Source organism: Phyllobates terribilis, unplaced genomic scaffold (assembly GCF_046119375.1).
Source record: "Phyllobates terribilis strain yellow unplaced genomic scaffold, ASM4611937v1 Scaffold_9__5_contigs__length_417890890, whole genome shotgun sequence".
In the NCBI taxonomy this organism is placed as follows: Eukaryota; Metazoa; Chordata; class Amphibia; order Anura; family Dendrobatidae; genus Phyllobates; species Phyllobates terribilis.
Window position 1 is genome coordinate 74,607,329 of NW_027362769.1, and position 27,033 is coordinate 74,634,361.

Consider the following 27,033-nt stretch of genomic DNA (forward strand, 5'->3'; position numbering starts at 1 on the left):
CTGTGTGAGTCCACAGAAATCGAACTGCACTCAGATGTCAAGAGTGCAGTCCGGTGATTTCCACACACCCATAGACTTGAATGAATGAAGTCTCAGCATGCTGCAATTTTTTTCTCATGCCAAGTCAGTATGAGAAAAGAAAACATTGATCAGCACTACCCTATATAATAACATTGGTACGAGTGCTATCCAATAAAACATAGGATAGCATTTGTCTGATGTATTCGCTCGTGTGATTGAGCCCTAAGGGGTGCAGAGGTAGCAGTTGATTCTGGACCCTGATGCTTAACGGGTATTATCAGCTCCAAGATCCTATCCCAATATGTAGTAGGATAATAATATTAGCAAATACCTCCAACTAGAAATGCTATGTCTCTTACCTCATGTGCAGGTCATTGTAGTAGTGGAGAAGGACGTAGCTTCCCTATAGCACTGAAAGAGTTAAAAAGAGAATGTTCCCGATAATTAGATCTCTCTGAGCTGCATTTAGGTCCAGTTAAGGGGTTAGCTGTGATAATCCAGCCAGCAGAGTAGAGGGGGAACTTAGTGCCATGATTTTCACTTAAAGAGGGAACCAGGGCTGAGGATGTTGCACTACCTCGCTGAGGCACCTTACATTTGGCGTAGTCGGCAGGATGCGAGCTCCTCGCATGAAGAAAACGGGGAAGAGCCAACACAGAACACTGAAGAGAAAGTGTTGGAAGGCATGCAGCCCAAGATGGCGGCTCAAAGCATGGATTCCAAGATGACAACAATGGCGGTAAAGTATAGGAGAAGAACCGCCTATCGTGGGAGTGGACGGTGCTGGAGAGCGCAAAAAGATGTCCAGCCCCTACGAGTTCCGGCCCAGAGGAGGATGGACCCAGCGGTGAAGATTCGTCCCAGGATGGGAGGTACGGTGAAGAACAGGGCGCGGCGCAGAGTGCAGTCCGGCCCAGTGAGTATCAGTGCACCCAGGAAGGAGGCGCGGCTGAAGGCGGAGCCGCTGAGAGTGATGCGTGACGCGGTGGTCGCGTCAGAAATTCGGCCTAGGAAGAGGTAGAGCCAGACGCGTAGGAAGCGCATCATCGGTGAGCGACAAGCGCCATTTTCTTCTCAACGCATGAGAGGTGAGAAACTGAGTGGAAACCCCCAAACGACGATGGCACATGGCGGACAAGACTCGAGTGTGCCCCATGTCTGCTTGCCTATGTAAATTAACAAGGAAGAAATGGACGCAGAGGAGGAGATGCCCTCTGCTCTGGGAGAGAAAACCACTGGCGTCGCGGCGGCGATGAAGGCCCGTAAAGAGATGGACCGAGGCCGTGGAGAGGCCATGCAGACAGCTCCGGTGGTCCGTGAGTACCGTATAGACTGCTGGGGTGATCAGAGTGTGCCAAAGAAGGCATGAATGGGAATTGCTAAGACTGACAAACTGAGCTATTGTGAGTCGGGGTGGACCCCACCCAGTGGAAAGCGGGGCCATGACAGGCCTCAGGAGCTTGAAGAGATGGCTCCATTTGAGCATTGTAAGCCACCAGGAGAACAGCGGCATGGAGTAATGGCGGGCCAGGTGGTCCAGAACTTTAGAGTGACCAGCTATGGTCCCACTGAAGTTGGCTGCGGGAGTGCCACTTCGGCGAAAGGACACCCCAGGCCCAGTAGGCTCCCCGACCAACCCTGGGGATGGAGAGAACCACCCTTCCCTGATGCCTGGGCTGCCCTCACGAAGGAGCAGAGGGAGGTCCAGAAGAAAAAGTGAAGGGGAGATGGCCTAGGGCTAACCAGCCCCATTGCAAAAGTTTTGTAGGGACCCGTCTCACACTGTTTAGGTGAGGGGACTGTGAAAATGTCTGCTATGGGCAAACTGCCCTGTTTTTCAAGTTGAAATCTGTTTTATATAAATAATCCGATGGATTGTTGCTTTACCTTCGTGGCCAGAAGGCCTGTTTGTTTCTCCTAAAAGGAATCGGAGGGACTGTTTAAGATACACTTGAGGCCAGGCGGGCCTGTAGTAGCAGCAGACAGCTGAAGGTTGGTTTGCACCTTTTCTGCTGGAATTTGCCGCACTGAGGCACACCTAGAGGATTGACATCCTCTGATACTAAGAAACTTGCGGTCTAGCGGGAAGAACCGGTGACCCCCCGCTAGGGTCAAGAAGAAAGAGACTCATGGGGTGTTCCCTGTGACCGTGTGCCTCAGGATGTAGCCCATAAAATAGATTGAGGGCTATTGGTGTTTCACCTGTCTTAATAATATCGACATGGACACTGTGTTTCCGGGGTCCTTACCAAGAAGGACCGGTACTCTTGAAAAATGTTGAATGTTATGACAATGAACTGTCTCAATTGCTGTTCCGGGGCCCTTAACCGAGAAGAGCCGGTCTCCACACAAGAAGACTTCAGGACCAGTCTTGTACTAAAGTGTTTTAGTAATGTGATATTGTAACGGGTCTGGGAGGTGGAACCTCTGAGCAACGATACAAAGGGGCAGTCCTTGTAAGGAAGCAGGTGGCTCCCAGGGTAGGCGGGCAGGTAGTCACGGCAAGTGACTGGGACAGTCTCTGGGTAGAAGGGCAGGAGGTCACGGCAAGTGACGGGGACAGTCTCTGGGTAGAAGGGCAGGAGGTCACGGCAAGTGACGGGGACAGTCTCTGGGTAGAAGGGCAGGAGGTCACGGCAAGTGACGGGGACAGTCTCTTGACAGGCGGGTGGTCACGGCAAGTGACGGCTAAGCCTCCAGATAGGCTAGCAGGCGGGTAGCAGGTGGACGCTCCCAGGTGAGCGGGCAAGAGTCTCTGGACAGGCAGGTGGTCACAGCAAGTGATGGCTAAGCCTCCAGGTAGACTAGCAGGCAGGTAGCAGGTGGACGCTCCCAGGTGAGCGGGCAAGAGTCTCTGGACAGGCAGGTGGTCACAGCAGGTGACAGCAGAGCCTCCAGGTAGGCTAGCAGGCAGGTAGCAGGCGGACGCTCCCAGGTGAGCGGGTAAGAGTCTCAGGACAGGCAGGTGGTCACAGCACGTGACGGCAGAGCCTCCAGGTAGGCTAGCAGGCAGGTAGCAGGCGGACGCTCCCAGGTGAGTGGGTAAGAGTCTCTGGACAGGCAGGTGGTCACAGCACGTGACGGCAGAGCCTCCAGGTAGGCTAGCAGGCAGGTAGCAGATGAGCGCTCCCAGGTGAGCGGGCAATCAGATCCATAGACAGACTGGCAGGCCTGGTAGGCAGACTGTCGGACCGCAGGAATGCAAGTAGATAGACAAGTATCAGGCAGGTATCAAGCAGGAATCTGGCAGGTAACTGGCAGGTAACTGGCAGGTATCTGGTAACGGGACCTGAGGGCTGAAGCAGAGTGATAGGCTATGCAACAACATTGCTCGGGCACCTCCATTTTGGAGGAGGTGCCTTATATATGGTGAGGTCCTCCGGCCATTGGCCGGGGACTCCTTAGGACGGCGCGCGCGGCCCCTTTAAGAGAGGGGGAGCGCGCGCGCGCTCGCCCTAAGCACAGTGGCCGGGAAGCAGCGCGCGCTGCCAGCAGAGTGGGAGGAAGACGCCGGGCACGGAGCGGAGAGGTGAGGGAACAGCGTCCCTGCCTAGCAGGAGGCAGGGACGCCGACGCTACAGATATGATGTTATAAGTGTTAATATTGATTGGTTGCCTAGTATGGTTGAGGACGAACATCATTAAAGTGTGGGGGAATATAGTAGTGGGGAAGGACGTAGCTTCCCTATAGCACTGAAAGAGTTAAAAAGAGAATGTTCCCGATAGTTAGATCTCTTTGAGCTGCAGTTAGGTCCAGTTAAGGAGTTAGCTGTGATAATCCAGCCAGCAGAGTAGTGGGGGAACTTACTGCCATGATCTAGCATAGAGTGTGTATAAAGCTTGTTTCTGATATAATTCCTTGTGGGCTGTAGTATTGGTAAACAGCCACAAGATGCCACTGTCCCGGATGCAGATGCCAGGTTGAGTCTGCCAGCAGTATTGCAGACAGTGAAGGGGTTAATAGTGTGTGTTGACAGCCCACAGAGGGTGGGCACATTAGGAAAATCTCTGCTTAGTTTCCAGAAGCAGGAAGTGATGAGTCAGTGAGAGTTGGGACAGTGAACTGTACGGGCAGCCGGATTATATGGTGGCTGCTAGGGTAGACGGGAGCTCCGTACCCTCAGACAGTAGGATCACCAGTGTGAAGATTTCCCTACGCAAGAGTCCTGTTAGCCAGCCGGAGAAAATTAAAGGAGGTATTGAGGACTCGGGGCACTTTCAGTCTGCAGGCAGCAGAGGAAGATAGGACTCCAGGCTAAGACGTGGGGGAGATATAGGATCCGGATACACTATCGATTGTGAGAAAGATTCTCTTGGGCTAGAGATTAGAGTCACAGAGATGCTTCACTTAAAGAGGGAACCAGGGCTGAGGATGTTACCAGCGCCTGTGAGGGAGATGATAACCTGTTGGGCCTTATCCATTATATCTGCCTGTAAATATTGTACATATTCTTCTTCCTCAAGTAAAGTCCAAGTTATGGTTAAGAACCTCGTGTCCTCTGAATTTATTGCTGCCCTGGTCCCAGAAGAGAAATATCTGGAGATAGCCGCGATCGGATGGTCTGAAGTAAGTGGAGAGCACCACATACACAGCCACACATCAGAGAGAGGACACGTATTGTCTGTAGGGTGCCAGAGCGAGCAGGGGCTACAGCTCGCCCACGACTACCTCGCTGAGGCACCTTACATCATTGCAGGACCTTAGGTATCCATGGTTGCGACCACTGATATAGTGACAGCTAGTTCATAGTGGTCGTAACCATGGATACCTAAGGTCCGGCAATGCCTGAGGAAAGAGACATAGCAAATTAGAAGAACTATACTACATTTGTAATTGGAAATATTTGCTAATATTATTATTGGAAAAAGTAAAATTGCTGCAATTTTGTGTAATATGTGTTAATGCGTGAAACCTTGATAGTAATATTCATTGGATAATGAGAACATCTTCAGTAAATTGGAATACACGTAGTGATAGTTCTCTGTGAAATGTTTTATGAACAGACAGACAATAGTAGTAAACCAGTCTGTTGCCTCAAATTGATACAGAAAAATTTCCAATATCTGCCAAACACTGCAATATCTTTTCATTACCGGGACATTCTTCATTAGCATCCAGTATATGCACAGATTTTCTTGCTATTGTGGAAAGAACTTTCCTGCAATAAATCATTTCAATCAATGCAGAAATCATTAAGACCCGGGCCTTCAATTGCCCTGCATCGGGCATAGTCAAGTAACGATTATGGTAATCTGCAAAGAGAAATATCCCAACATCTCCACTGAAACAGATTTCCATCTGTCAGAAAATTATTTTATTTCCATGAAAGAATTTTATGAAGCATTAACTAAATCTCTTTGGCAGTGGCATATATAGAAGATATAGGGCCCAATAGGAGAGAGAAAACCCTCCGTCATTACTGTCTGGTGTTTGGTTTAGTCATACGTTTGTTTCCCACTCCATGCCATTTGGAGCCAATTCCAAATAATAAATAAAGTCCCTCTGCAGATGGAAAGCTTGCACATGTTCTCACAACTCAATAGCAAAGGGGAAGAAACTATCCAGACTTGGGTTCCTTTCCAAAGGCCCCGTAACAACCACAAGATTTCAATCAGTGTAACATTTGGATAACTCACAAAAAAGGGCAATTTGTACAAAAGGTGCCTTCAACCAGTGAATTACTTAAATAAGTTGTCCATCTTTGAAACATTTTTGCTTAAAGGTGTTGTCCACATTTGGCACAAACGTCTGCAGTCACTCTCTGTGTATTCTCCGATGTTAGAGCCAGAAGCAAGCGGTTATATGACCGCAAGTATACAATATGCATACTCCCACCCACATTCCAACTAGACATGCATGGCCTTGCTCAATGCATGTGAATTGAGTGAGATTGTGCACGTCTAGTTGGAATGTGGCCGGAAGTATACTTGCTGTCACATGACCACACGATCTGACAGTGTGCCCTATGTGCAATGTGAGGATTCACAAATCTGCAGCCACGCAGAGTCACTGCAGACTTTCATACCAAATCTGGACAACCCCTTTACATATTTTTTGCAATTGGGTTTTGTTAAACATTTTGCACTGTTTTGCTTTTACAAACTCTTTGTTTTCCTGCACATTCATCTTTGATGTGGTGTGTGGTCATAAATCAGCTGAAAGGAGTGCAGAAAAAGACAGATAAAAGAGTTACAATCTCTCCAACAGACCGTCATGCATAGTGGCCCAGTTAACACACTTTTCAGCCAGCAATAGGCAATGCAACACAGAGGTTATAGAAAGCAAATGGTGCAAAATATTTTATGAGAGAGGATTTTTACCCTCAATTACATGCATTTAAGTTAATAAAAGGGGGACAAAGGAGGACAATTCCTTTAAGTTTTATGCTCTTAGACCCGGTGCTATGGAAAACCATATCAGAGTAGTACAAATCAAAGGGGCAACCACAATAAAACACAATGAATAGAGTATGCTGAAGCTAAGCTTACAAATATAAGTTTAAAAAGACAAAATGTAAAGGGTTGCTTTAATCATAAGTCAAATACCAGGCAGGCATCCTCCCCTGACATGAGTCCCATTTCAACTTTCTCTGCACCCCAAGGATGCAGATAAAGTTGAAAACTATGGCAAGCTCTCTGCTCCATCAGCTCTCTGCCCCACCATTCTATACAGCAAGCATTGACAGGCAATATAGTGCCTGCATCGGGCCGCTGACATCCCAAAATATCAGCAGCTCACAACAGATGTCGCGATAACATCACTGGGAGAGGTCATGGGATTACTTTTGTGTCCGCCACTATCTTGTTTTGCCCCAGAACCAATGGTAGACGTTGCTGATTCTCACCTTGTATACTGTGCCAAAAGCACCTGAACCCAGGATCTTGACCCTCTTAAGCTCCGTTTCCTTTAGGATCCGCAGTTGGGCTTGGTTTGGTGCTGTGCCGCTTGGTGTCAATGGTTCCACTAACTGAAAGAGTAAGAGAAGCATTAACGTCTTGTGCTTGGAAATCAGTACAGACTCTGTGGAGATGCTTCGTCTATCACAGCGTAAAACACTACAGGAGTTGACTTTATTGCCATTAACACAGTCAGTCTCCATGGATTTCTTTTCTTCAGAAACCATTGATTATGCATTTGCTGTATTAAAGTAACTCCGTCCAGATAATGCATGTATATTAATCAATATACTCTTACTTTATTCTAATAATGTACACAAAATCATCACATGTACAGTAATTCAGATAGAATTTTAGCAATGGGGTCACCTCTCTACAAGAAACAAGGATAACAAATAGCAGACTAGACCCGTCTTCTTCTCTTGTATTTTGCTGGTTTCTCGTAAGAACTCAACACATTTCAACAGACTCTAGAGTGCTCAATCCAATAAAAACTATTGACAGTATATTGTTCCCTCACACAGCTTATTCAATATATTAATTTAACTTTGTTCTATTTTCCCAAGAGAAAACTGCAAACACTATATATTATATTTGCTAAATTTCCACTTTTTCAAAAACAATACAGCAGTTTTGTAACAAGCACCACCAAATGCCATACAGGGGATAGAAATAATATACAATACAAATGCATAAGACATACTGCCATTGCAAAATGCCTATTGAAGTCTACAGAGAGTGATTAACATACCAATGTAAAGTGCTGCGGAATATGTTGGCGCTATAAAAATAAACTATTATTATTATTATTATTATAATGCATCCATATGTCATCAGTATTGCATCGGTATTTAAAAGAAACCATGGCCCCATGACCAAATAAATGTGCTAATGAATTTGAAGACAAAAGTATACAGTGATTATTTTTGTGTGGTTTATGTAAACCAAAGCATGTTTTATTGGCTGACACATATAGGATCAGGTTTTCCCTTACTAGTTCTGTGATATGACACCTCAAGTGAAATAAATAGCTGGAGATGATCACCCAAAAAAGGAGGTGGAAGAAAGAACAAAAGGCCTTATCTGAGCATAGTAATGAGTAGGTATTGATTGTCAGGTAGGTGAAAAAGCGGAACTGCTCAACTTCAACAGTTGTGCTAATGATGGGCACAACGCCAGTATACATGTATATGAGGTATTGGAGTCTGCTTCAAGCTGGTACTGTCAACTATGGCGTCTTCCAGAATGGAACCTAGGATAAGTAGAGAATCGTTTCGGTGCTGCAGACATACTCTGTATTAATTGTCGGTAACAGAAGAAATGTGTTAACCAGTACTGGCAGACACAGACAAAAGAGGGCCCCTGCGTGAGAATAATAATATATAGGTCCTTTACAGTCCAATAGCTCATCATAATGTACAATTCCACCTGAAAGTGACCCCCTTTAACTCTTGGCCCCATGAGCAGCTGCCAATGGAGCACCAATTATTTGTTCGCCCCTGTTACCCAAGATGTGAACAGAACAAGCTGGATTTTATTGGAAAAAAACAAAAGGCTACGTGTTTCTGCCTATACTCCAGTTCATTTTTTTCGGTTATGTTTCAGCTTTCCGCATTTAGTTCAGGTAAGGGTATGGCCTCCCTTTCTTTGAACTGGACATTACGTTTATGTCCATTGCTGGGTGTCCATATTCGGGACTTTGTCCTGCTCAGTCCTTATTTACATTAACATCAGTTTGACACATGTTAAGGTTTTAATACTAGAGGTTAGGACCATCCCGATTTGGGTACACCTTGGTGCTGGAGGGATGGCTTTTACGCTTTTTTGATCAAAAATAGTGTTTACTAAGTACTAGTGATGCGCAAACATGCTGGGATATTGGGATATCTGACCATGCTTAGGTGCTAACCGAGTATCTTCGAAGTGCTCGAAAAATAGGTTTGATTTACAGCGGCTGCTTGTCTTGCGGCTGATCGACAGTTCCAATACATGAATGGATTGCCTGATTGTTGTTGTTGTGTTGCAGCTGTCGAACAGCAGCGAGACATGCAGCTGCTGCAACTCAAATCTATTTTTTGAGCACGCCAAAGATACGTGGTTAGCACTCGAGCATGCTCGGAAAACACCTTATCTGAGCATGTTCACTCATCACTACTAAGTACCCTATGGTATTTATCTGCACTATTGCTTTTACTTATTTACTTACCGCAGGTTATATGTTCATTTTGTTTCTGTCTTAGGTTTTGTGTTTTCCAGTAATGGCCCGACGAAGGCATAGCCTTGTATTTTTCAAATAAAATCCATCTTGTACTCGTCGCATCCTGGGTAATACATTTCATCAGGTACCAAAGATTAATATGGCGCATACCTGCAGTGCCAAAGGTGTTTCCTGTCTCCATAGTCAATTCTCTATCGAATGTAATATGTACTATGCGAGTTTTAATATAGTCTCAGTTTGTTGATTAAAAACAGCCGATGATAAAAAGGATCCCTTAAAGGGTTTATTTAGGACTTAGCTTTTATGTCCGTATCTAGAAAAAAAAGACAGGCAGGTGATCGCTACCTAGTACCTACCTTTGTCCTGTGCCCAGCGCCGATCTCTGTTTGCACAGAGCAGTCAAAGACCGTTCCTGATGGCGATCCAGCAGTTTAAGCTAACTTCACGTCGACAGAGCAGTGGCTTCTCTTCCACTCTGCTCTGTTGACGTAGAGTGACTGCCGACATCATGCTGATTGACAGTCGGCTCCCAGCTGCCTAACTGCGGGAAGCCCGCTGCCAGTCAGCAAGATGTCGGCAGTCATGCCCCATCAACAGAGCAGCCAGAAGAAGAGATACTCTGTTGACGAAGAACAGCTGAATCACCAGCAGGAGTGGTCTGTCTGTGTCAGCGCCGGGTAGAACAGGTAGGAAGTTACCAACTACCTGCCTTTTAGTTTTTAGGCCCGTCATGGCTTTTACTTTTTTTGATCAAAAATATGTTATCCAAGTACCTTATATTATTTTCATGCACTGCTGATATTTATTTACTGCAGGGTGTTTGCTCATTTGTTTTTCTCTTGGGTTTTGTCTGTTTAGTGGTCAGTGTGAACATGCGCCTACACATTACATGCACACCAACTTATATTCCAATTCATTGCTTTTGCTTTTTTTTTTAAAAAAAAAATGAAAAAAGTCCTGGCTAAACTCTTTAATGTGATACTGATAACATATGGATGCCATATGCTATACTATGAATAGTAACATCTCAGTTAGAGGAGGTCAGCTTAGCAGTCGGTAAAATTTTAGAAAACAGCTATACAAATGGTAAAAATAACATGACATCTATGTTGTAATGTAATGTTGTAATGTTGACTTTAAAGGAAAGCTGTCATATTTAACAAGCAGTCGGATCTGCAAGCATCATGTAATAGATCAGGAGGAGCTGGGCAGACTGATAAATGGTTTTGTGTCAAAAATATTCTATGTAACTTTTAACCTATTGATTGAAATCATTGTTTTATCTTATGAGCCAAGTGGGCGGTTCTAGTAAGTAGCTAACATTTATTAAGTCCTCCCACTGGACTCCTAAGCCTAGGATGGTCATACGTTATGTTATGTTGAATTTTTCCTTACCGTATTTTTTATAAATCTGCTAAGCTCCCCCAGCTCTATGATTCTGGTAGATTGGGCACAACTTTTTCCTATTGAAATAGACTTTTCGTACACATTTAGATTGGATCACAGAGCACATAAGAGACAAGTAATAAACCCATTGTATACAATTTGTCCATAGTGTATTATTAATAGGTAAGAGCATTACTTAGAAGTAACAAGACTTAATCTTTGCTCTGTATTCACAAAAATGTATTAGTAGTATTCAAAAACGAATTTTCAATATCAGTTCTTTGCCTTTTGAGGTCTGGCTAACACCGCCCTAACTCCTCTAGAAAAACTCAAAATATATTGAAAAGTTTTTGACAAATAATCCATCTCTCAGGCTGATGTGGAAGGTAATTATAAAGGACTCTTCAAGTTCTAAAAGATTTAATAGCAATGCGGTATTTCACCTTGTCTCCACAAGGTTAGCATCGCTGGCCTCATCTGATCCATATTTTGCATCTGTAAAATGTTTTCCGCCCGTGTCATACATAAAACACCATATAATACAGGCAGAGGCGAGCTCGGATTTTATTGCAGCGCTACGACTGTCGTATCTAGTTTAATTTCATTATTGATTCTTTTATTTATCAATCTATTTATTTATATGGTTTAATTTTATAATGTAGTTGTGTGGAGATTGCATGGTATCAGAATGCCCTTCCTCTGACACGCAGGTGACATTGTTTTTTGATGTATTTCAATTTGTAATATTTTATATCTTCAGTATATAAATTTTCCTAATCTGTAGGAGAGCAGCTATTTACGTACATACTTATATATACTTATTATTCTTCTTATTATAAAGTTATATTTTTCTAAAATATAAATAAATATATATCTTGTTTTAGCCAGTATACAATTTGGCTCTCACAGATCTCCACCCTCTTGCCATGCCCGCCTCTTATATCATGCCCTTTCCTTCTTTTATGCCCACCCATTGTGACTATGGGCAAGCCCTTCTCCTCAGCCATTATACTCTTGCCCCGGTTCTCTTTTATTGGACTGCTCCCTATTTTCTTACCTATTCTTGGTTTCCTTTGGTTTTAAACAACTTTTTTACACTTTAGATTACAGATTATACAGTATACCCTTTCATTATCATTATTTCATCCATTTTAATGTGGGATTATTTGTTTTTCCGCTGACTTTTATTGTACTTTGTACCTACACTTGTCCCAACTGTTAGGGCAGGTGCAGGCGACTGTTTTCTCTCCATCCAAGAAAATCAGTCCGATTATGCTAATAATACTCTGATTAAAGTTTGATCAGAGTGTGATCCAATTTTCTTGAAAGTGGAGAAAAAAAAATCTTCTCCACCTTCTCCATTATGTCAGTGGGTGAAATTTGGACCACAGTCTGATATCATCTGAGTGCGGTCTTATTTTTTTTCATGGGCCAATAGACATGAATAGGTGAGTGTCATCCGATACCTGGAGGCAAATCGTGCAAACTGCAATTTTCTTTCATTTGGTCCAAGGAAAAAATTAAAAATGGACATGTACACAGCCCCATAAAATAACATGGGCACGAGTGCTATTTGTCAGAACCATAGATAGCATTCATCCAATTTATGTGGTTGTCTGCACAAGCCCTAATGCTAATGATTAGGGATGGGTGAATCCAAACAGTAAAGTTCGGGGTCCGCACCGAACACCTAGTGCCTGTGCATGGACCCCGAACACGGACTTTTCCCTGAAGTCTGTGTAACTGTTCTGGAAGCCCGAAAATTTGGTCTTTCCCACTCTGTCATCTGTGCGAGAGACCGGTTTGATCGGCAGTAAGTTCATTACCGCCGGTCAGAGCGCTGCGGTTCTCATGCTGTCATACAGACGACAGCATGTGAGCCGGCAGCTGAGACTGGCAGTAAAAGGTTACCACCAGACACAGGCGTTGGCTGATGAGAGTGCATACTGAAACCAAAAGTATAGAACCGAAAAGGAGGCCGAATATAGTAAAATATAACAAACTTTATTGAATCAAGCTAAAATACATATAAGTGGGTGGGAAAGAAACAGCCATGAAGAAGGCGCTGCTGAAACAGCATGTGTTCCCCACATGTGCGTATATATCATAGGTAAGTGAACATACTTGGAATAAATATATCACTACATCAAAGAAAAATATAGCAAGGTATATTTTAATAAAGAGGGTATGTAATATATGAGGCAGTATATATCTCCCACATCAGGACATAAGTAAAATGCTATAGTGCAAACAAGCCTCAAAATGCAAGAAAGTGCAATGATGGATAGAGCTCCTGACATGTGTGCTGCCGTGGAGCAGATCCCAGTAGAAATAAATGGTTTAGGTAATATCGGTCTATATACCTCAATAGGAGTCTAGAGCCAAAGGGAACACACAATGAAGCGCCTACCCCGACGCACGTTTCGGCATCAGCCCCTGGCTCCAGACTCCTATTCAGATATATACACCGATCAATCTACACATGTCCAATCTACACATGTATCCTGACTAGGAATTACTTATATACATGGTGATATATTTACTATATTTCCTCCTCAGGGCTGATTGATTTTATTTAATCTCTTCATTTGTATTATGACTTTTTGATTTTTTTTAGCTTTTTGTTTAATCTCATCAGTGTAAGCTTGGTCTCAGCTGCTGGCTCACACTCTATCATCAGCACTCTGACTGGTTGTAACGAACTTACCGCTGGTGTTTCTTGCGCTGTCACACAGATGACAGCGTAGGAAACACAAGATGTTCGGGCCCAGCATTAATTTGAAAGCGATCCGGGTTTTCTGTACTTTTTTTTAAATGTTAGGCTGAACCCGTTGGACTTGAACATCCACGGGTAGCGCATCATTACTAATGATGTAACAGGGTGACGCACTTGGAGCCCTTACTATTTATGTGTTTTTATGGTATATGGCCTGATGAAAAAATGGACCTTGTCTTTTTTATATTTTGCAATTTAGTATAAATTTTGGAATTGGCAATAAGCAAGTACAGATGCAGCAAAGTATACCATAGGGTCACATTTAATCGATGCATTTCAGATGGTGTTTGCAGTGATTTTTCAAAACCCTGGTAAAAACGTCATGCTTTTACAGCATTTTCAGAAAATAGTAGCAAAAAAATACTATTGCAAGCACATTGTGTGAATATGGCCTAAGGCTAATTCTCACAATTTGATGCAATTTTGTTGCTGCAGATTTCCTGCAGCATTTCTGGACCAATTTGCTAATTTAGTCTACTTGCATTTTTTATTGAGATTTTTTTTTTTTTACCTGTGTTTTTGTCACGTTTTTTCAGCTGCAGTTTTTGTCTCTTTTTGAAGAAGACTATTTTGGAAACTTCCTGTTTGCAGAGTTACCCAGCTGTGATAAAAATTCATTGAAAAATGAATTGTGTAGATTTCACATGGGTTTCTGCTGTGGAAATTCACTAAATAAGCTTATGCGGCTTAGGCCATGTTCACACGTTCAGTATTTGGTCAGTATTTGTCCTCAGTATTTGTAAGCCTAAACCAGGAATGGAACAATCAGAGGAAAAGTATAATAGAAACACATCACTACTTCTGTATTTATCACCCACTCCTGGTTTTGGCTTATAAATACTGATGTAAAATACTGACCAAATACTGAACATGTGCACGTGGGCTTATATGTGGGGATTTTCTGCATTTTATTCAAATCTATAGGGAAAATGCACAAATAAAGCGTATATTTTTCTCAAGAGGATTTGATGTGCTGCAGATTTCAAAAATAGTGCAAAAAAGTACCGCATAATTTGATATCAAACTTTGATCAATGACTTGTGCATTGTTAAAGGTAATCTATTACCAGTATTTTGCTTTGTAATCTGAGATCAGCATGATGTAGGGACAGAGACCCTAATTCCAGTGATGTATCACTGTTTGGTGCAAATTCAATAAAATCACTGTTTTATCAGCAGGATATTATCACTAGAGAACTTGTTGTTTCCTGCCATGTAGTCCTCCTGCTCTGTATAACCCCACCACGGATTAGTCACTTTCTGCCTATGCACAGTGTTCACAGAAAGTAGCTAATCAGTGGTGTGGGTGGGGTTATACAGGATTCATTGTTCAGAGAACTGGTAGATTTGCAGCATAGAAAATTGTGATTTTATCAAAACTACAGCAAGCAGCCCAGTACGTGACACATGACTAGAATCAGGGTCTCTATCCCTACATCATGTTGTCCTTAGATAAGGTGGCAAAAACATGATAATAGATTCCCTTTAAGTCTTAATCCTCCTATGCCTCACACACCGTAACAACCGTAACTATCCGGACATGTCTCTGATTCAATGCGATCACACAGTTCGAATATAAGTCAAAGATGTGAACAGCTCCAAAGACTATATTGAGTATACTAAAATTATGGATAGAACACGTACATGAAAAAACAAATGTCTGAATGAGGCCTAAGTGAGAAAATCTTCTGTGACAAGTTCTTCTTAAGTATCAAGCTGGTGCTGTTTTTTTTTTGTCAAATTTAAACTTTGCAACATCTGCAGGTGACAACAATGTAGTTTACATAATATTGTCATATTGTTACTTCTCAGATCTCAGAAAGTAACAATATCAGAAAAGACAAAGTTGTAAAATAGTGGCCGCTTATCTCCTTTTCTTATCTAATACTAATAAACTAGTATGTAACCATCTTGGTTATTTTTTTACAAGAATTTTTTGCAAGAAAAAAATTGATGCTGAAGTACAGATAAGGCTTCTTGCCACATCTGTTATTCACATTTGACATGTTGGCCTTTACACCTTTTTAAAAAATTCTCACTCTTTGAGATAAAATGTCACCATTTTTGTATTCGCAATGTAATGGCACAATGAAAAGGTGAACTTTTGCATAGTTACCGGTGCACACTTATAGTTACTGAAGAATGCTTTGGAAAATAACACATGTCCATCATGTTCAACCTTTTTCAGATGAATTTTACATCATACCTCAATGCTATTTTTATGAGATTACCATATTTTTATAGCATATAGCCCTTCTTGAATGCTGTCTTTGTATACAATGCCTTGTGAAAGTATTTGGCTCCCTTGAACTTTTCTACCTTTTGCCAAATTTCTGGCTTCAAACATAAAGATATAAAATTCTATTTTTTTGGGGGAAGAATCAACAACAAGTGGGACACTATCGTGAAGTGGAACAAAATTTATTGGATATTTTAAACTTTTTAAAAAAATTAAAAACTGAAAAGTGGGGTGTGCAATTTTATTCGGCCCCTTTACTTTCAGTGCAGCAAACTCACTCCAGAAGTTCAGTGAGGATCTCTGAATGATCCAATGTTGTCCTAAATGACTGGTAATGATAAATTGGATCCACCTGTGTGTAATAAAGTCTCCTTATAAATGCACCTGCTCTGTGATAGTCTCAGGGTTCTGTTTCAAGTGCAGAGAGCATCATGAAGACCAAGGAACACACTGGGCAGGTCCTAGATACTGTTGTGGCGAAGTTTATAGCCGGATTTGGATACAAAAAGATTTCCCAAGTTTTAAACATCTCAAGGAGCACTGTGCAAGCGATCACATTGAAATGGAAGGAGTATCAGACCACTGCAAATCTACCAAGACCTGGCCGTCCCTCTAAACTTTCATCTCAAACAAGGAGAAGACTGATCAGAGATGCAGTCAAAAGGCCCATGATCACTCTGGATGAACTGTAGAGATCTACAGCTGAGGTGGGAGAGTCTGTCCATAGGACAACAATCAGTCGTACACTGCAGAAATCTGGTCTTTATGGAAGAGTGGCAAGAAGAAAGCCATTTCTCAAAGATATCCATAAAAAGTCTTGTTTGAAGTTTGCCACAAGCCACCTGGGAGACACACCAAACATTTGGAATAAGGTGCTCTGGTCAGATGAAACCAAAATCAAATTTTTTGGCCACAATGCAAAATGATATGTTTGGCGTAAAAGCAACACAGCTCATCACCCTCAAAACACCATCCCCACTGCCAAACATGGTGGTGGCAGCATCATGGTTTGGGCCTGCTTTTCTTCAGCAGAGACAGGGAAGATGGTTAAAATTGATGGGAAGATGGACGGAGCCAAATCCAGGACCATTCTGGAAGAAAACCTGTTGGAGTCTGCAAAAGACCTGAGACTGGGACGGAGATTTATCTTCCAACAAGACAATGATCCCAAGCATAAAGCAAAATGTACAATGGAATGGTTCAAAAATAAACGTATGTGTTAGAATGGCCAAGTCAAAGTCCAGACCTGAATCCAATCGAGAATCTGTGGAAAGAGCTGAAAACTGCTGTTCACAAAAGCCCTCCATCAAACCTCAATGAGCCTTAGCTGTTTTGCAACTAAGAATGGGCAAGCATTTCAGCCTCTCGATGTGAAAAACTGATAGAGACATACTCCAAGCGACTTGCAGCTGTAATCGCAGCAAAACGTGGCGCTACAAAGTATTAACTCAAGGGGGCCGAATAATAGTGCACGCCCCACTTTTCAGTTTTTAATTTTTTTAAAAAGTTTAAAATATCCAATAAATTTTGTTCCACTTCACAATTGTGTCCCACTTGTTGTTGATTCTTCCCAAAAAAAATTAGAATTTTATATATTTATGTTTGAAGCCAGAAATGTGGGAAAAGGTAGAAAAGTTCAAGGGGGCCAAATACTTTTACAAGGCACTGTATGTGATCATACCCAACTTTTGTGCCAGGAATTGGACCATCCTTGGTTGAATAAATTGTATTAAAAAAATGTACTTTGGGCTGGTCTATGTTGGTAGTAAAAAGTACTTCTAGCTATGATTATTAATACAACTGTGTGAAAAAAAAGTCTGGGCCACAGAGTATGGCCCGATACATCATTGCCTTTGCTCCTGTTTTAGTTTTGTGTGTTTTACTCCTTTTTTTGTTTGCACCTAACTTGTTATACTATTTCTATATTTTTTTTCAAATATAATCTACATGTACTTGCCAGATTTTATTTTGTTGTCCACTTTGTGGACACAGCAATTCCCGATGCTTTAGCCTGATTCGGCAATTACGTCTTTTTAAAAAGTTGCAAAATTTGGTGCAACTTCACTCTGGTCTTTCCCTGGTGTATTTTTGAGTACGTCAAGATTTTGGCATAATTTTTGCAGCTTTTGGCGCCAAGAGTCACAAAACGGTTCAGGACATGTGTTCTGATGACAAATTTGGCAACAAAAATGGCAACTAATCCCACAAGACAAAAAAGTGACTTAAAAACCCCACAAATGATAAATCAGGACTAAAATGTATTTTTATGAATTCAGTTGAATTTTCTGGAGTATATATTTTGTGGATCCCTTCAAATAGTCCCACTGAATATATCCCATAGGCATGGTGTGAATCTGGCCTTACCATATTATTATATGTATATTGTATTGAAGTTTAAACATTCCGTCCTGTGCCATGTTGTAAAAGCATGGCATGGGGAGCAGGTAATCCCCTGAACAATCCAGCTGACTCCATGCTGCAACAGATGAAGCTTGGAATCGGTGTTAACTTCAGTTTTTACAGTTAAACCCTGAGATATTATGGTCAAAGCTGACCGCAGGTTATATAAATCACTGGAGCTCACGCTAGGGGCTACATTAGAATAACATCAGCCAAACCCACCAACATTGGTGGTCTTGGCCAAAAGTCTAATGAGAATGGAGCCTCCCAGTGCTCCTCAGATGATGTTGGGGGAGAGAAGGATCTGGCATGTCTGATAAGATAAGTTGTCACCAGAGACGTCTGGCTGACAATCTCTCATAGACAGCACAGGAGCTGAACGCTTGTGTGTATAGAGGATCCAAGTGAGATAGACGTGCAGCTGGCCAATTGCCAACGTTGCATCAATGTCATAGCCAAAGCTAAACATCAAGAAAATAGTCGGAAACTTACCTGTGGACCTGGGGAAGGTGAGTACAGCTTGGTTTGTTTGTTATTTTAGAGCAAAAATTTTTAGAATTTAAAAGTTGTAAAACAACAAGAGTCTAATAAAACCATATACATATGATGGTTTTGCTGTCATTGTATCCACTGAGAAAAAAATGATTAACATATTATACTTTATAATATATAATCAATAGCAAAAGCTAACATGAAAAAAATAATTAGCAAAATTGAAACTATAAAAAAGTTAATAATTGTAAAATAAGAATTTTTTGAAAACAATGGCCATGCTCTTTGGATGACTGAGCTTAAAGCTTTGTGCAGACAGCTGACAAACAGGCCGTGAACAAGACAGTCATGATAAAATACCAAGTATAAGGACAGCACCTTCATAACATAACAATGGACCATAAAAGAGCAGTGTGACTTGACCTTACAATCTTTGATTGTTCTTTGGTGCTTGGTGGCAAATTCTTACCTCTGTCTCTAGGAACCTGCGTAAAGCTCTCTTCTTTTTAATGCTTTTTCTGCGAACGTAGACTGCGAAGGTCAGTCCCATGATGACTATAATAAATAACCCTCCGATAACACTCGCTGCGATCAGGGGAGTTCTATCATTAAAAGCAAAAAACATGATATTCAGTTATATTGACAATGACAAAAAGTATATTAACAGGAGTACTAGTAGTAACAATGTACCAGACAAATCAGACTGCAGAATCTATTTTTTTCCAAGTGTTGATTATGTCACAAATTGCTATAAAGTATCTGACTGTCATCATTTATAAGTCGAATAGAGTTGGAGTGACAGAGGCTTCAGACCTACAAATAGCTCTTCAGCCTCATTTACATATCAATTCAATCAATTCAAAGAACACAGGAACGGACTTGCTATGTAAAGGTATAGCTGGACTTGTCTTTTAAAGAGCTAAATGTGCATATAAATAATTTGGGGTCTGAAATACTGCAGACAGATTCCTTTTAAAGCCACAGATAATACATTATGACATCATGATGCACCAGTTGACAAATTCAGCCCCGCTACATCTGGGACCTCGACGCCGCAACAAAACAAAGAATGAACAGTTACGCTTAAAACTTCTTATCCGTAATTAAATTCTGCCAACTGATGATCAATAGAAATTAAGCGTCACATAAGTCTTTACTATTTACAAGTATTCTAATTACAACATTATCCTTATGATTTTAATTAGATGTCATGGTTGATGTTAAATAGTAAAGTAGTAACACTTTATTGCAAAAGCAATGTGCATCTAATAGAGAATGAGGATTTTAAAGACACCCACGTCTCGGCTGTGACTCAACAATAAGCAAGGCTGCAGTGGAAGTTACCGCCATCAGCAGTTTCATCCCTGATAAAGCAGCCTATGGAAAGTCTGCGCCACAACACATCTATTAGAGAGGTGGCTTTCTATGCATAAAGATAGGCAGTCAATTATCTCTTTAATGAAGCGATGCTCTGATTACAAAGACGCTGCAGTTTGCTTCCCCCTGTGCATTAGTTGTGCTGTATAAGTAGTAGAGGGTTTCGTAGGATTACAAAGCCTTAAGAACCTCAGTGATGGGGTCTTATCTCATTACCGGATGCAGCATTAACTTAGTAAGAATGGTTTGCTAATTCAGCCAAGATACAATGCAGCAAAGTGAAGAATACTTTCCCAGCATGGGAGCTTCTGAAATACATGAGCTCTCAATAACGTTCATAGCATTCTATGGCGGAATCCAAATAGAACGAGTGTTCCCCTCCTGTTCAGTCTAGGTACAGCTGTGTTGTCAATCCCAGGATGGACCTTGTGGCGGTGGGATAATGGTGTGTGCAGTAATTATATAAGCATTGAGTGCCCTGAAAAGTCATCATTTTGTGAGAGTTACAGTTAACAATGCATACATTTTTATTAAATGATTGGTGAAACTCTTAAAAGTTCTGTCTATGTCAATCTGAGGCTTTACTGCAAGTGATACCAACATTTCCTAGTCCATAATCGGGACATTTAAGCTGCAATTATCGGACTGCCCAAGGACACCTCCGAAATGGGCAAAGTGTCCACTCTTAGGTGGAGTGTGTATAAACCCTGTCGCTTTTGAGATTTGTTTTTTGGGATTGTCCTGACAAAATCTATACAGACTCCTTGTTATACAGATGTAAGAAGTTCTGTGCTTGTCGTTGCCTAATCAGCCATGATCACAGTACTTTCTGTGCTGCACAGTTCCCCCAAATCATGTATTTTAGAAATATTATCATTATCCTCCCAAATAAGTGCACCACAAAAAGTGCCCCTGGAAACAATAGTGCCAGATATACAGTATAGTGTAATAATGACCTGTGGCGCCCCTGAGGGTTCAGTCGCCACAGAGGTACTGCACCTTACCCAGAGGTGTGGTGTCTCCCTTCTCTCAGGTAAGGAGGGAGTGCTGCACGGAACCCCAAAACACCTGCATCCAACACTACACTGCTCCAGGCCGGCTGAAGGGGCAACATGCAGAGCGCAGCTGCTGAGCCCTGACCCTGGCTGGAGTGGGGGGAACCCAAAGGTAGGGGGAACCAGTAGTGGGTGTGGGTGGAGGAAGTAGTTAGAGGGAGCACTTTGGTAGGAGTATAAATAGGGAAGCCATCTTAGGGTGGCAGGTCAGTTCTGGAGAGCAGTTCAGAAGAACAGCTCGGGACAGTTCAGAAGAACAGTCCGGGAGCAGAGTCTCATTAGGAGATATGCTCCACAAGTAGGGTCAAGTCGGGAGGCCCAGGAGGGGAGCAGGGAGTAGGCTCCGTTCTAAGAAAGGATCCTAGGGGGTACGGCGCGTGCAGGACGGCACCCGTATGCCCCGCATGTGTCAGAAGACAGAGGGATCGTAGCAGCATTCTAGTCCCCTGAGGGTATAGCAAGTCTGTAACTCCGACGGACAGGAGGGACTTCAGAGTACCCGAACAGGACTCAGAGTGGGCAGCGCAGGGCAGGAGGGAGAAGGACCTAGTGTGAAGACGGTCAAAATAGGAACACGAGAAAGTGGGGTTCTGCCAGGTATTCCCAAGCTGCCTGAGGAAGGATTGAACCCCTGCCCGGTGAACGCAGAGCGACGCGGTAGGCCTTCACCTGTACAGTGCACCTGTGGACTGCCTTAAGAACTGTGAGTAAAAACACGGATGACTGCACTGCACTGCCTCTATCCAATTATTTCGTCCGCGCCATCATTCCCTCCCTGCACTACAATGCCCAGCGCAACTTCCATTCACCTACACTGCCCTGAGGCCTGCTCCACCTGTGGGAAGCCGTCCCATCACAAGCTGCCCTAACATCTGCCTCAGAGGACTGTTGCAGCGCTGGTGATCCTCACCAGACACCACAGGTGGCGTCACAAACTTTCCAATCCCATATAATAATATCCCCCCTTTTTACTGACCGCCCTGGGTCACGGATCGGGCCAGCCACCGTGATAACCCCCATACCGGCAACCAGAGGCCCGGCTGCCGAGTACCCCACGGCCCAGGGGGCGCGTCAGCTCTTTTGTGCATCTTAAAATAGGGGGCTGTTAAAATTGCTTTAAGGCAGTAAAGGTGAAGAATATTAATAAAATCTCGTTTCTTCCCCAATAGCCCACTATAGGCCCCCAAAGAATAATAAAGTCTATCTGTGTACCCTCTGGTAGGAAAATGTACCATCTAGTAGTTAAAGTGGCTGTCCGGGCAAAATAAAATGTTCCCAAAGGGACAGGATATGTAAAAAATAACAAACTCAGACATACAGTTAGGGCCAGAAATATTGGCACAGTGAGCGAATCTTTATGATTTGTGCTCCGCAGACCACGATTTATTATTTAACATGAAACAACTGAGATGCAAGTGTAGACTTTCAGGTTTAATTAAAAGAGCTGAACAAAAAAATCTAGAAAAACATTTAGGAATTGTAACCATTTTTCTACAAATCTTCCTCATTTCAGGGGCTCAAAAGTAATTGGACAAATTAACTTTCCAATAAATAAAATGTTTATTTTTAATACTTTGTAAAGAATCCTTTGCAGGCAATGACTGACTGAAGTCTGGAAGCCATGGATGTCACCAAATGCTGGGTTTCCTTCTTTGTGATGCTTTGCCAGGCCTTACTGTAGCTGACCTCAATTGTTGCTTATTTGTGGGTCTTTCTGCCTTAAGTTTTGTCTTAAGCATGTGAAATGCTGCTCGATGGGTATGCGATCTGGTGATTGATTCGGCCATTGAAGAATATTCCACTTCTTTTACTTAAAAAACCCATGAGTTGCTTTCACAGTATGTTTTGGATCATTGTCCATTTGTACAGTGAAGTGCTATCGAATCAATCTTGCAGCATTTGGTCGAATCTGAGCAGAAAGTATCGCCCTGTACACTTCAGAATTCATTTGGCTGCTTTTGACTTCAGTCACATCATTAATAAACACTAGTGACCCAGTGCCATTAGAAGCCATGCTTGCCCATGCCATCACACTGCTTCCACTATGTTTTACAGAAGATGTGGTGTATTTTGGATCATGAGCTGTTCCAAGCCTTCTCCATACTTTCTTCTTCCCATCATTCTGGTACAGGTTGATCTTAGTTTCATCCGTCCATGTTTTTTGTCAAAGTCCAATATGGCCTTTCTATTGTTAAGGCTGATTAATGGTTTGCACCTTGTGGTGAATCCTCAGTATTTTCTCTCACAAAGTCTTCTCTTCATGGCAGGTTTAGATATTGAATCTCCTACTTCCTGGGCTGTCTTCTACACATGGGTGAATATTGTGAAGGGATTTTTCTTCACAATGTAAATGATTCTGCGATCATCCACCACTGTTGTCTTCCATGGATATCCAGGCTTTTTTGAGATCCTAGGCTCACCAATGTGCTCTTTTTGTAGAAGGTACCAAACTGTTGATTTTGAAACTCCTAACATTTCTGCTTTCTCTCTGACCGATTTCTTCATTTTTCCACCTAATGATGGTCTGTTTCTCTTCCATTGAGAGCTCTTTTGTCCGCATGTTGTAGGTTCACAACAACAGCTTCCAAACGCAAATTCCAACCTGGAACCAGCTCCTGACATTTTACCTGCTTAATTGATGGTGGATTAATGAGGGAAAAGCCCATGCAGCCCAATAAAAGGCATTTCACATAATTGTCCAATTACTTTTGGTCCATGTAAAGGGAACTTGTCAAGTGAAAAAACACTATTAACCTGCATATATGGGGTTATTCTGCAGGTTAATAGTGCTCATCATTAGAGTCAACTGTCTGTTAATGCCAGGTATGCGGTTGTAGTCGCTGCTCTCTTAACACAGAGCCGTGATTGAACCCATGCCCATGCCACCCGTACGGCTGAACACCGAATGCTGCTGGGAGGAATAAAGTGTATTTCCTAATGGCAGCGGGGCTTAAGTGCGGGCGCCAGGCAGGTTCAGAATGCTATTAACCTGCATATTAAACCCATAACTGCAGGTTAATAGCAGTTTTTCATGTGACAGGTTCACTTTAAAAAGAGGCAGCTACTTATTTAAGAGCTGTAATTCCTAAACCTTTACTACAATTAGGACATGAATACCCTCAAATTATAGCTGAGAGTCTGTATTTAAAGCCCATATTGATTACATAACTATATCATGAATATGTTTTGGTAAACAGCTAAAATGCCAAAATTTGTCTCACTGTCCAAATATTTCTGGACCTAACTGTACTCACCAAATGGCATCCACCTGCTACATCAGTCAGGTGACTTTAAGCAGCGTATCAGATGTATTTATGTTAATGCAATGAAATACGGAGGTCTTTTTTCTTTAACAAATACATTTTGCAATGTTCTAAATATATATTTTTGTGTATCAATTCCTCCAGTGTTCTATCCTTCCAGAGACTAAAAATGTCCACGGGCAAGTGATTATCACACAGGTGAACAGCTTGTTACAATTACAATGAATTATCACAGCTCTCATCAGTGCCATACACCAGTCAATAACAACACTTTAACAAGCCTTTTCACATGACTTAGAATAAGAAGCCAAACAAGAAACTCCATTTGTTGACACATGTTTCAGGGTGTTTGCCCATCCTCAGTGCAAAGCTGAAGAGCTGATTTGGCTAGATGAGAGGCCCCTAACTAGAATCTAAGGTGAAGGTTTCCCCTTGTGGAGAGTAGCAAGCCAGCGTAAAGAGACTTATAGGCCATGCAAGGCTATTTGGGAATTTAAATATGCAAAAAGCCTCTTTAGAGAGCAAGAATACTTGATCTTTAGCACCACCTATTGGAAGTAGCAATCCTATAAATCCTATAAATCAATATCAACCCCTTAATGAGCCTTGCCACAGAATTTAGGATAAGAAGCCAAACCAGAAACTCCATTTGCAGACAGGTGATTCGGGGTCTTTGCCCCTTCTCAGTGCAAAACAGAATATCTGGTTTGGCTAAAAACTCATTTATAGATCCAAATATTTTGAATGTTAGTTTGGTTCTGTAGTAAAGAGGTTTATCAAGGTAAAACAATATAGCTAAAGCAGCTAAATAAAGTTAAATAGTAAGGCATACAGTGAATATAAAAAGCTACACACCCATGTTAAAATGTCAGATTTCTGTTATGTAAAAAGATCAAGCCAAGAAGAATCATTTCAGAACTTTTTCCACTTTTATTGTCACCTAGAATCTTTACAAATCCATTGTGAAACATACTTAAATCATTTTGAGAGAGGGAAATAAAAATATCAAAAGAAAAATAATGTGGTTGCATACATGTGAACACCCATTTATAATTGGGGATGTGGTTGTGCTCAGAATTAGCCAATTACATTTACACTCATGTTAGATAATAGTCAGTACACAGCTGCCATCATTTAAAGTGATTCTGTCAGGATTCCTGTTGTCCTTCTACAGTTTGACCACTAGTGGCCGCTATTGTTCACGTTAATAATTGTGCTGCAATTTCACTCCTTACCACTGGAGGCTGCTGTTGTGTTCTGCAATTGCCTTTTATTAATATGGCGGATTCTGAACCTGTCAAATTCATCTTGTTTCCTGTTTGGGCCTACTTAAAGAAACATGGATCTTTCATACATTGCTTGAGTATTGTTGTCTAGCTGTTTAGTCTAGCTCTAGTCTCCAGCTCCTGAACATTCTTACCCAGACTGTTCTTACCTATCTATGGATTGTTTCCGACAACTCCTTTGCTAACTCCAAGAACATCTACTACCACTTACTGTTCCTGCTCGTGCTCCTTCGGCCATTGGAATCTAGCAGTGCTACACCAGTATCATAACAGATTCTGATTAACCCCATATAAAGTTTAGCTGTTTTGGTAAGATTTTCCTGGCATTTTCTCAGCAAAAGCCATAGTTCAGTGTGGAATTGTGGAAAGTTATCAGTGAGTAGAAGGGTACAAAACTAATTCCAAGGCATTAGATATACCATGGAACACTGTGCTGACAGTCATCAAGAAGTGGCTTAAATTTGGCACAACAGTGATATTACCTAGAACTGGATGTTCCTCAAAAAATAATAAAAAAAGGCAATAAGAAAATTAGACTGGGAGGCTACCAAGAGGCCTACAGTCTGGCAGGTACTGTTTGTGTACTAAACGTGACAACAGTCTCCAGTATTCCTCATATGACTGGCCTGTGGGTTAGGGTGGTAAGATGGAAGCCTTTCCTACAAAGAAAAACATCCAAGCCAGGCTATAATTTGCCAAAACCTTCATAAAATCTGCCAAAAGTACGTGGGAAAAGATCTTATGGTCCGATGAGACCAAAGTTGAACTTTTTGGCTCATAATGCCAAAAGGTATGTTTATCGCAAAGCTAACACTGCGCATCACCAAAAGAATGCCATACCCACAGTAAAGCATGGTGTAGGCAGCATTATGCTTTGAAGCAGTTTTTCTGCAGCTGGAGCAGAATTATGAACAGTTCAAAATATCAGCAAACTTTGTAACAAAACATTCAGTCCTCTACTAAATAGGCAAAGATGAAGAGACATTTCACATTTTAAGCACAACAATGACCCTAAGCATATCTACAAATCATCAAAAGAATTGCTTTACCAGAAGATAAAAGATATGAATTGGCCCAGCCAAAGCCCAGACCTGAATCCAACTGAAAATCTGTGTGTGCAGTACACAAGAGATGTCCTTGCAATCTGACAGATTTGGAGCTACTGCAAGGAAGACTGGGCAAAGATTGCCAATTCTAGATCTGCTATGTTGATAAACTCCCAGCCAAAAAGACTGAATGTTGTCACATATTGGAAGAATACGTCAACAAAATATTAGTTTAAGGGTGTGCATATTTATGCAACCACATTGCTTTAGTTTTTTCTTTATCCATTCTTTAGAAATTCTTCTTGGCATGATTTTTTATATGACAAAAAACCTGGCATTTTAACAAAGGTGTGTAGACTTTTTTTATCCACTGTTTAAGTTAGTAATATGGTAGCTTTTCCATCTGCTGGTAGTTGTTTTGGTCCAAGGTGTTTGCTGCTGTGCTTGATACAGAACAGCACTTCCAATGTCTCTCCTCAACCAAAGTAATGAATGGTGATTTGAGAAGCAAAGGAGGCCCTTTTCCCTGTGTTGACAGTCAACAGCCAATTTTTGTATATTTCATAGGAACACAATCT

General features: G+C 41.9%; 1 protein-coding gene across 2 annotated transcripts in view; it reads right to left on the reverse strand.

Annotated features, from left to right (window-relative positions):
- ERBB4 (erb-b2 receptor tyrosine kinase 4) overlaps positions 1-27,033 on the reverse strand; it is a 1,557,095-nt gene that overhangs the window by 363,198 nt on the left and 1,166,864 nt on the right. For both annotated transcript variants that reach the window (XM_073646618.1, XM_073646617.1), the window contains exons 17-18: positions 18,898-19,030; positions 6,867-6,989 (exon numbers count right to left, since the gene is read on the reverse strand). In XM_073646618.1, coding sequence (XP_073502719.1) covers positions 6,867-6,989; positions 18,898-19,030 — 256 coding nt within the window. The remainder of the gene's footprint in view (positions 1-6,866; positions 6,990-18,897; positions 19,031-27,033) is intronic.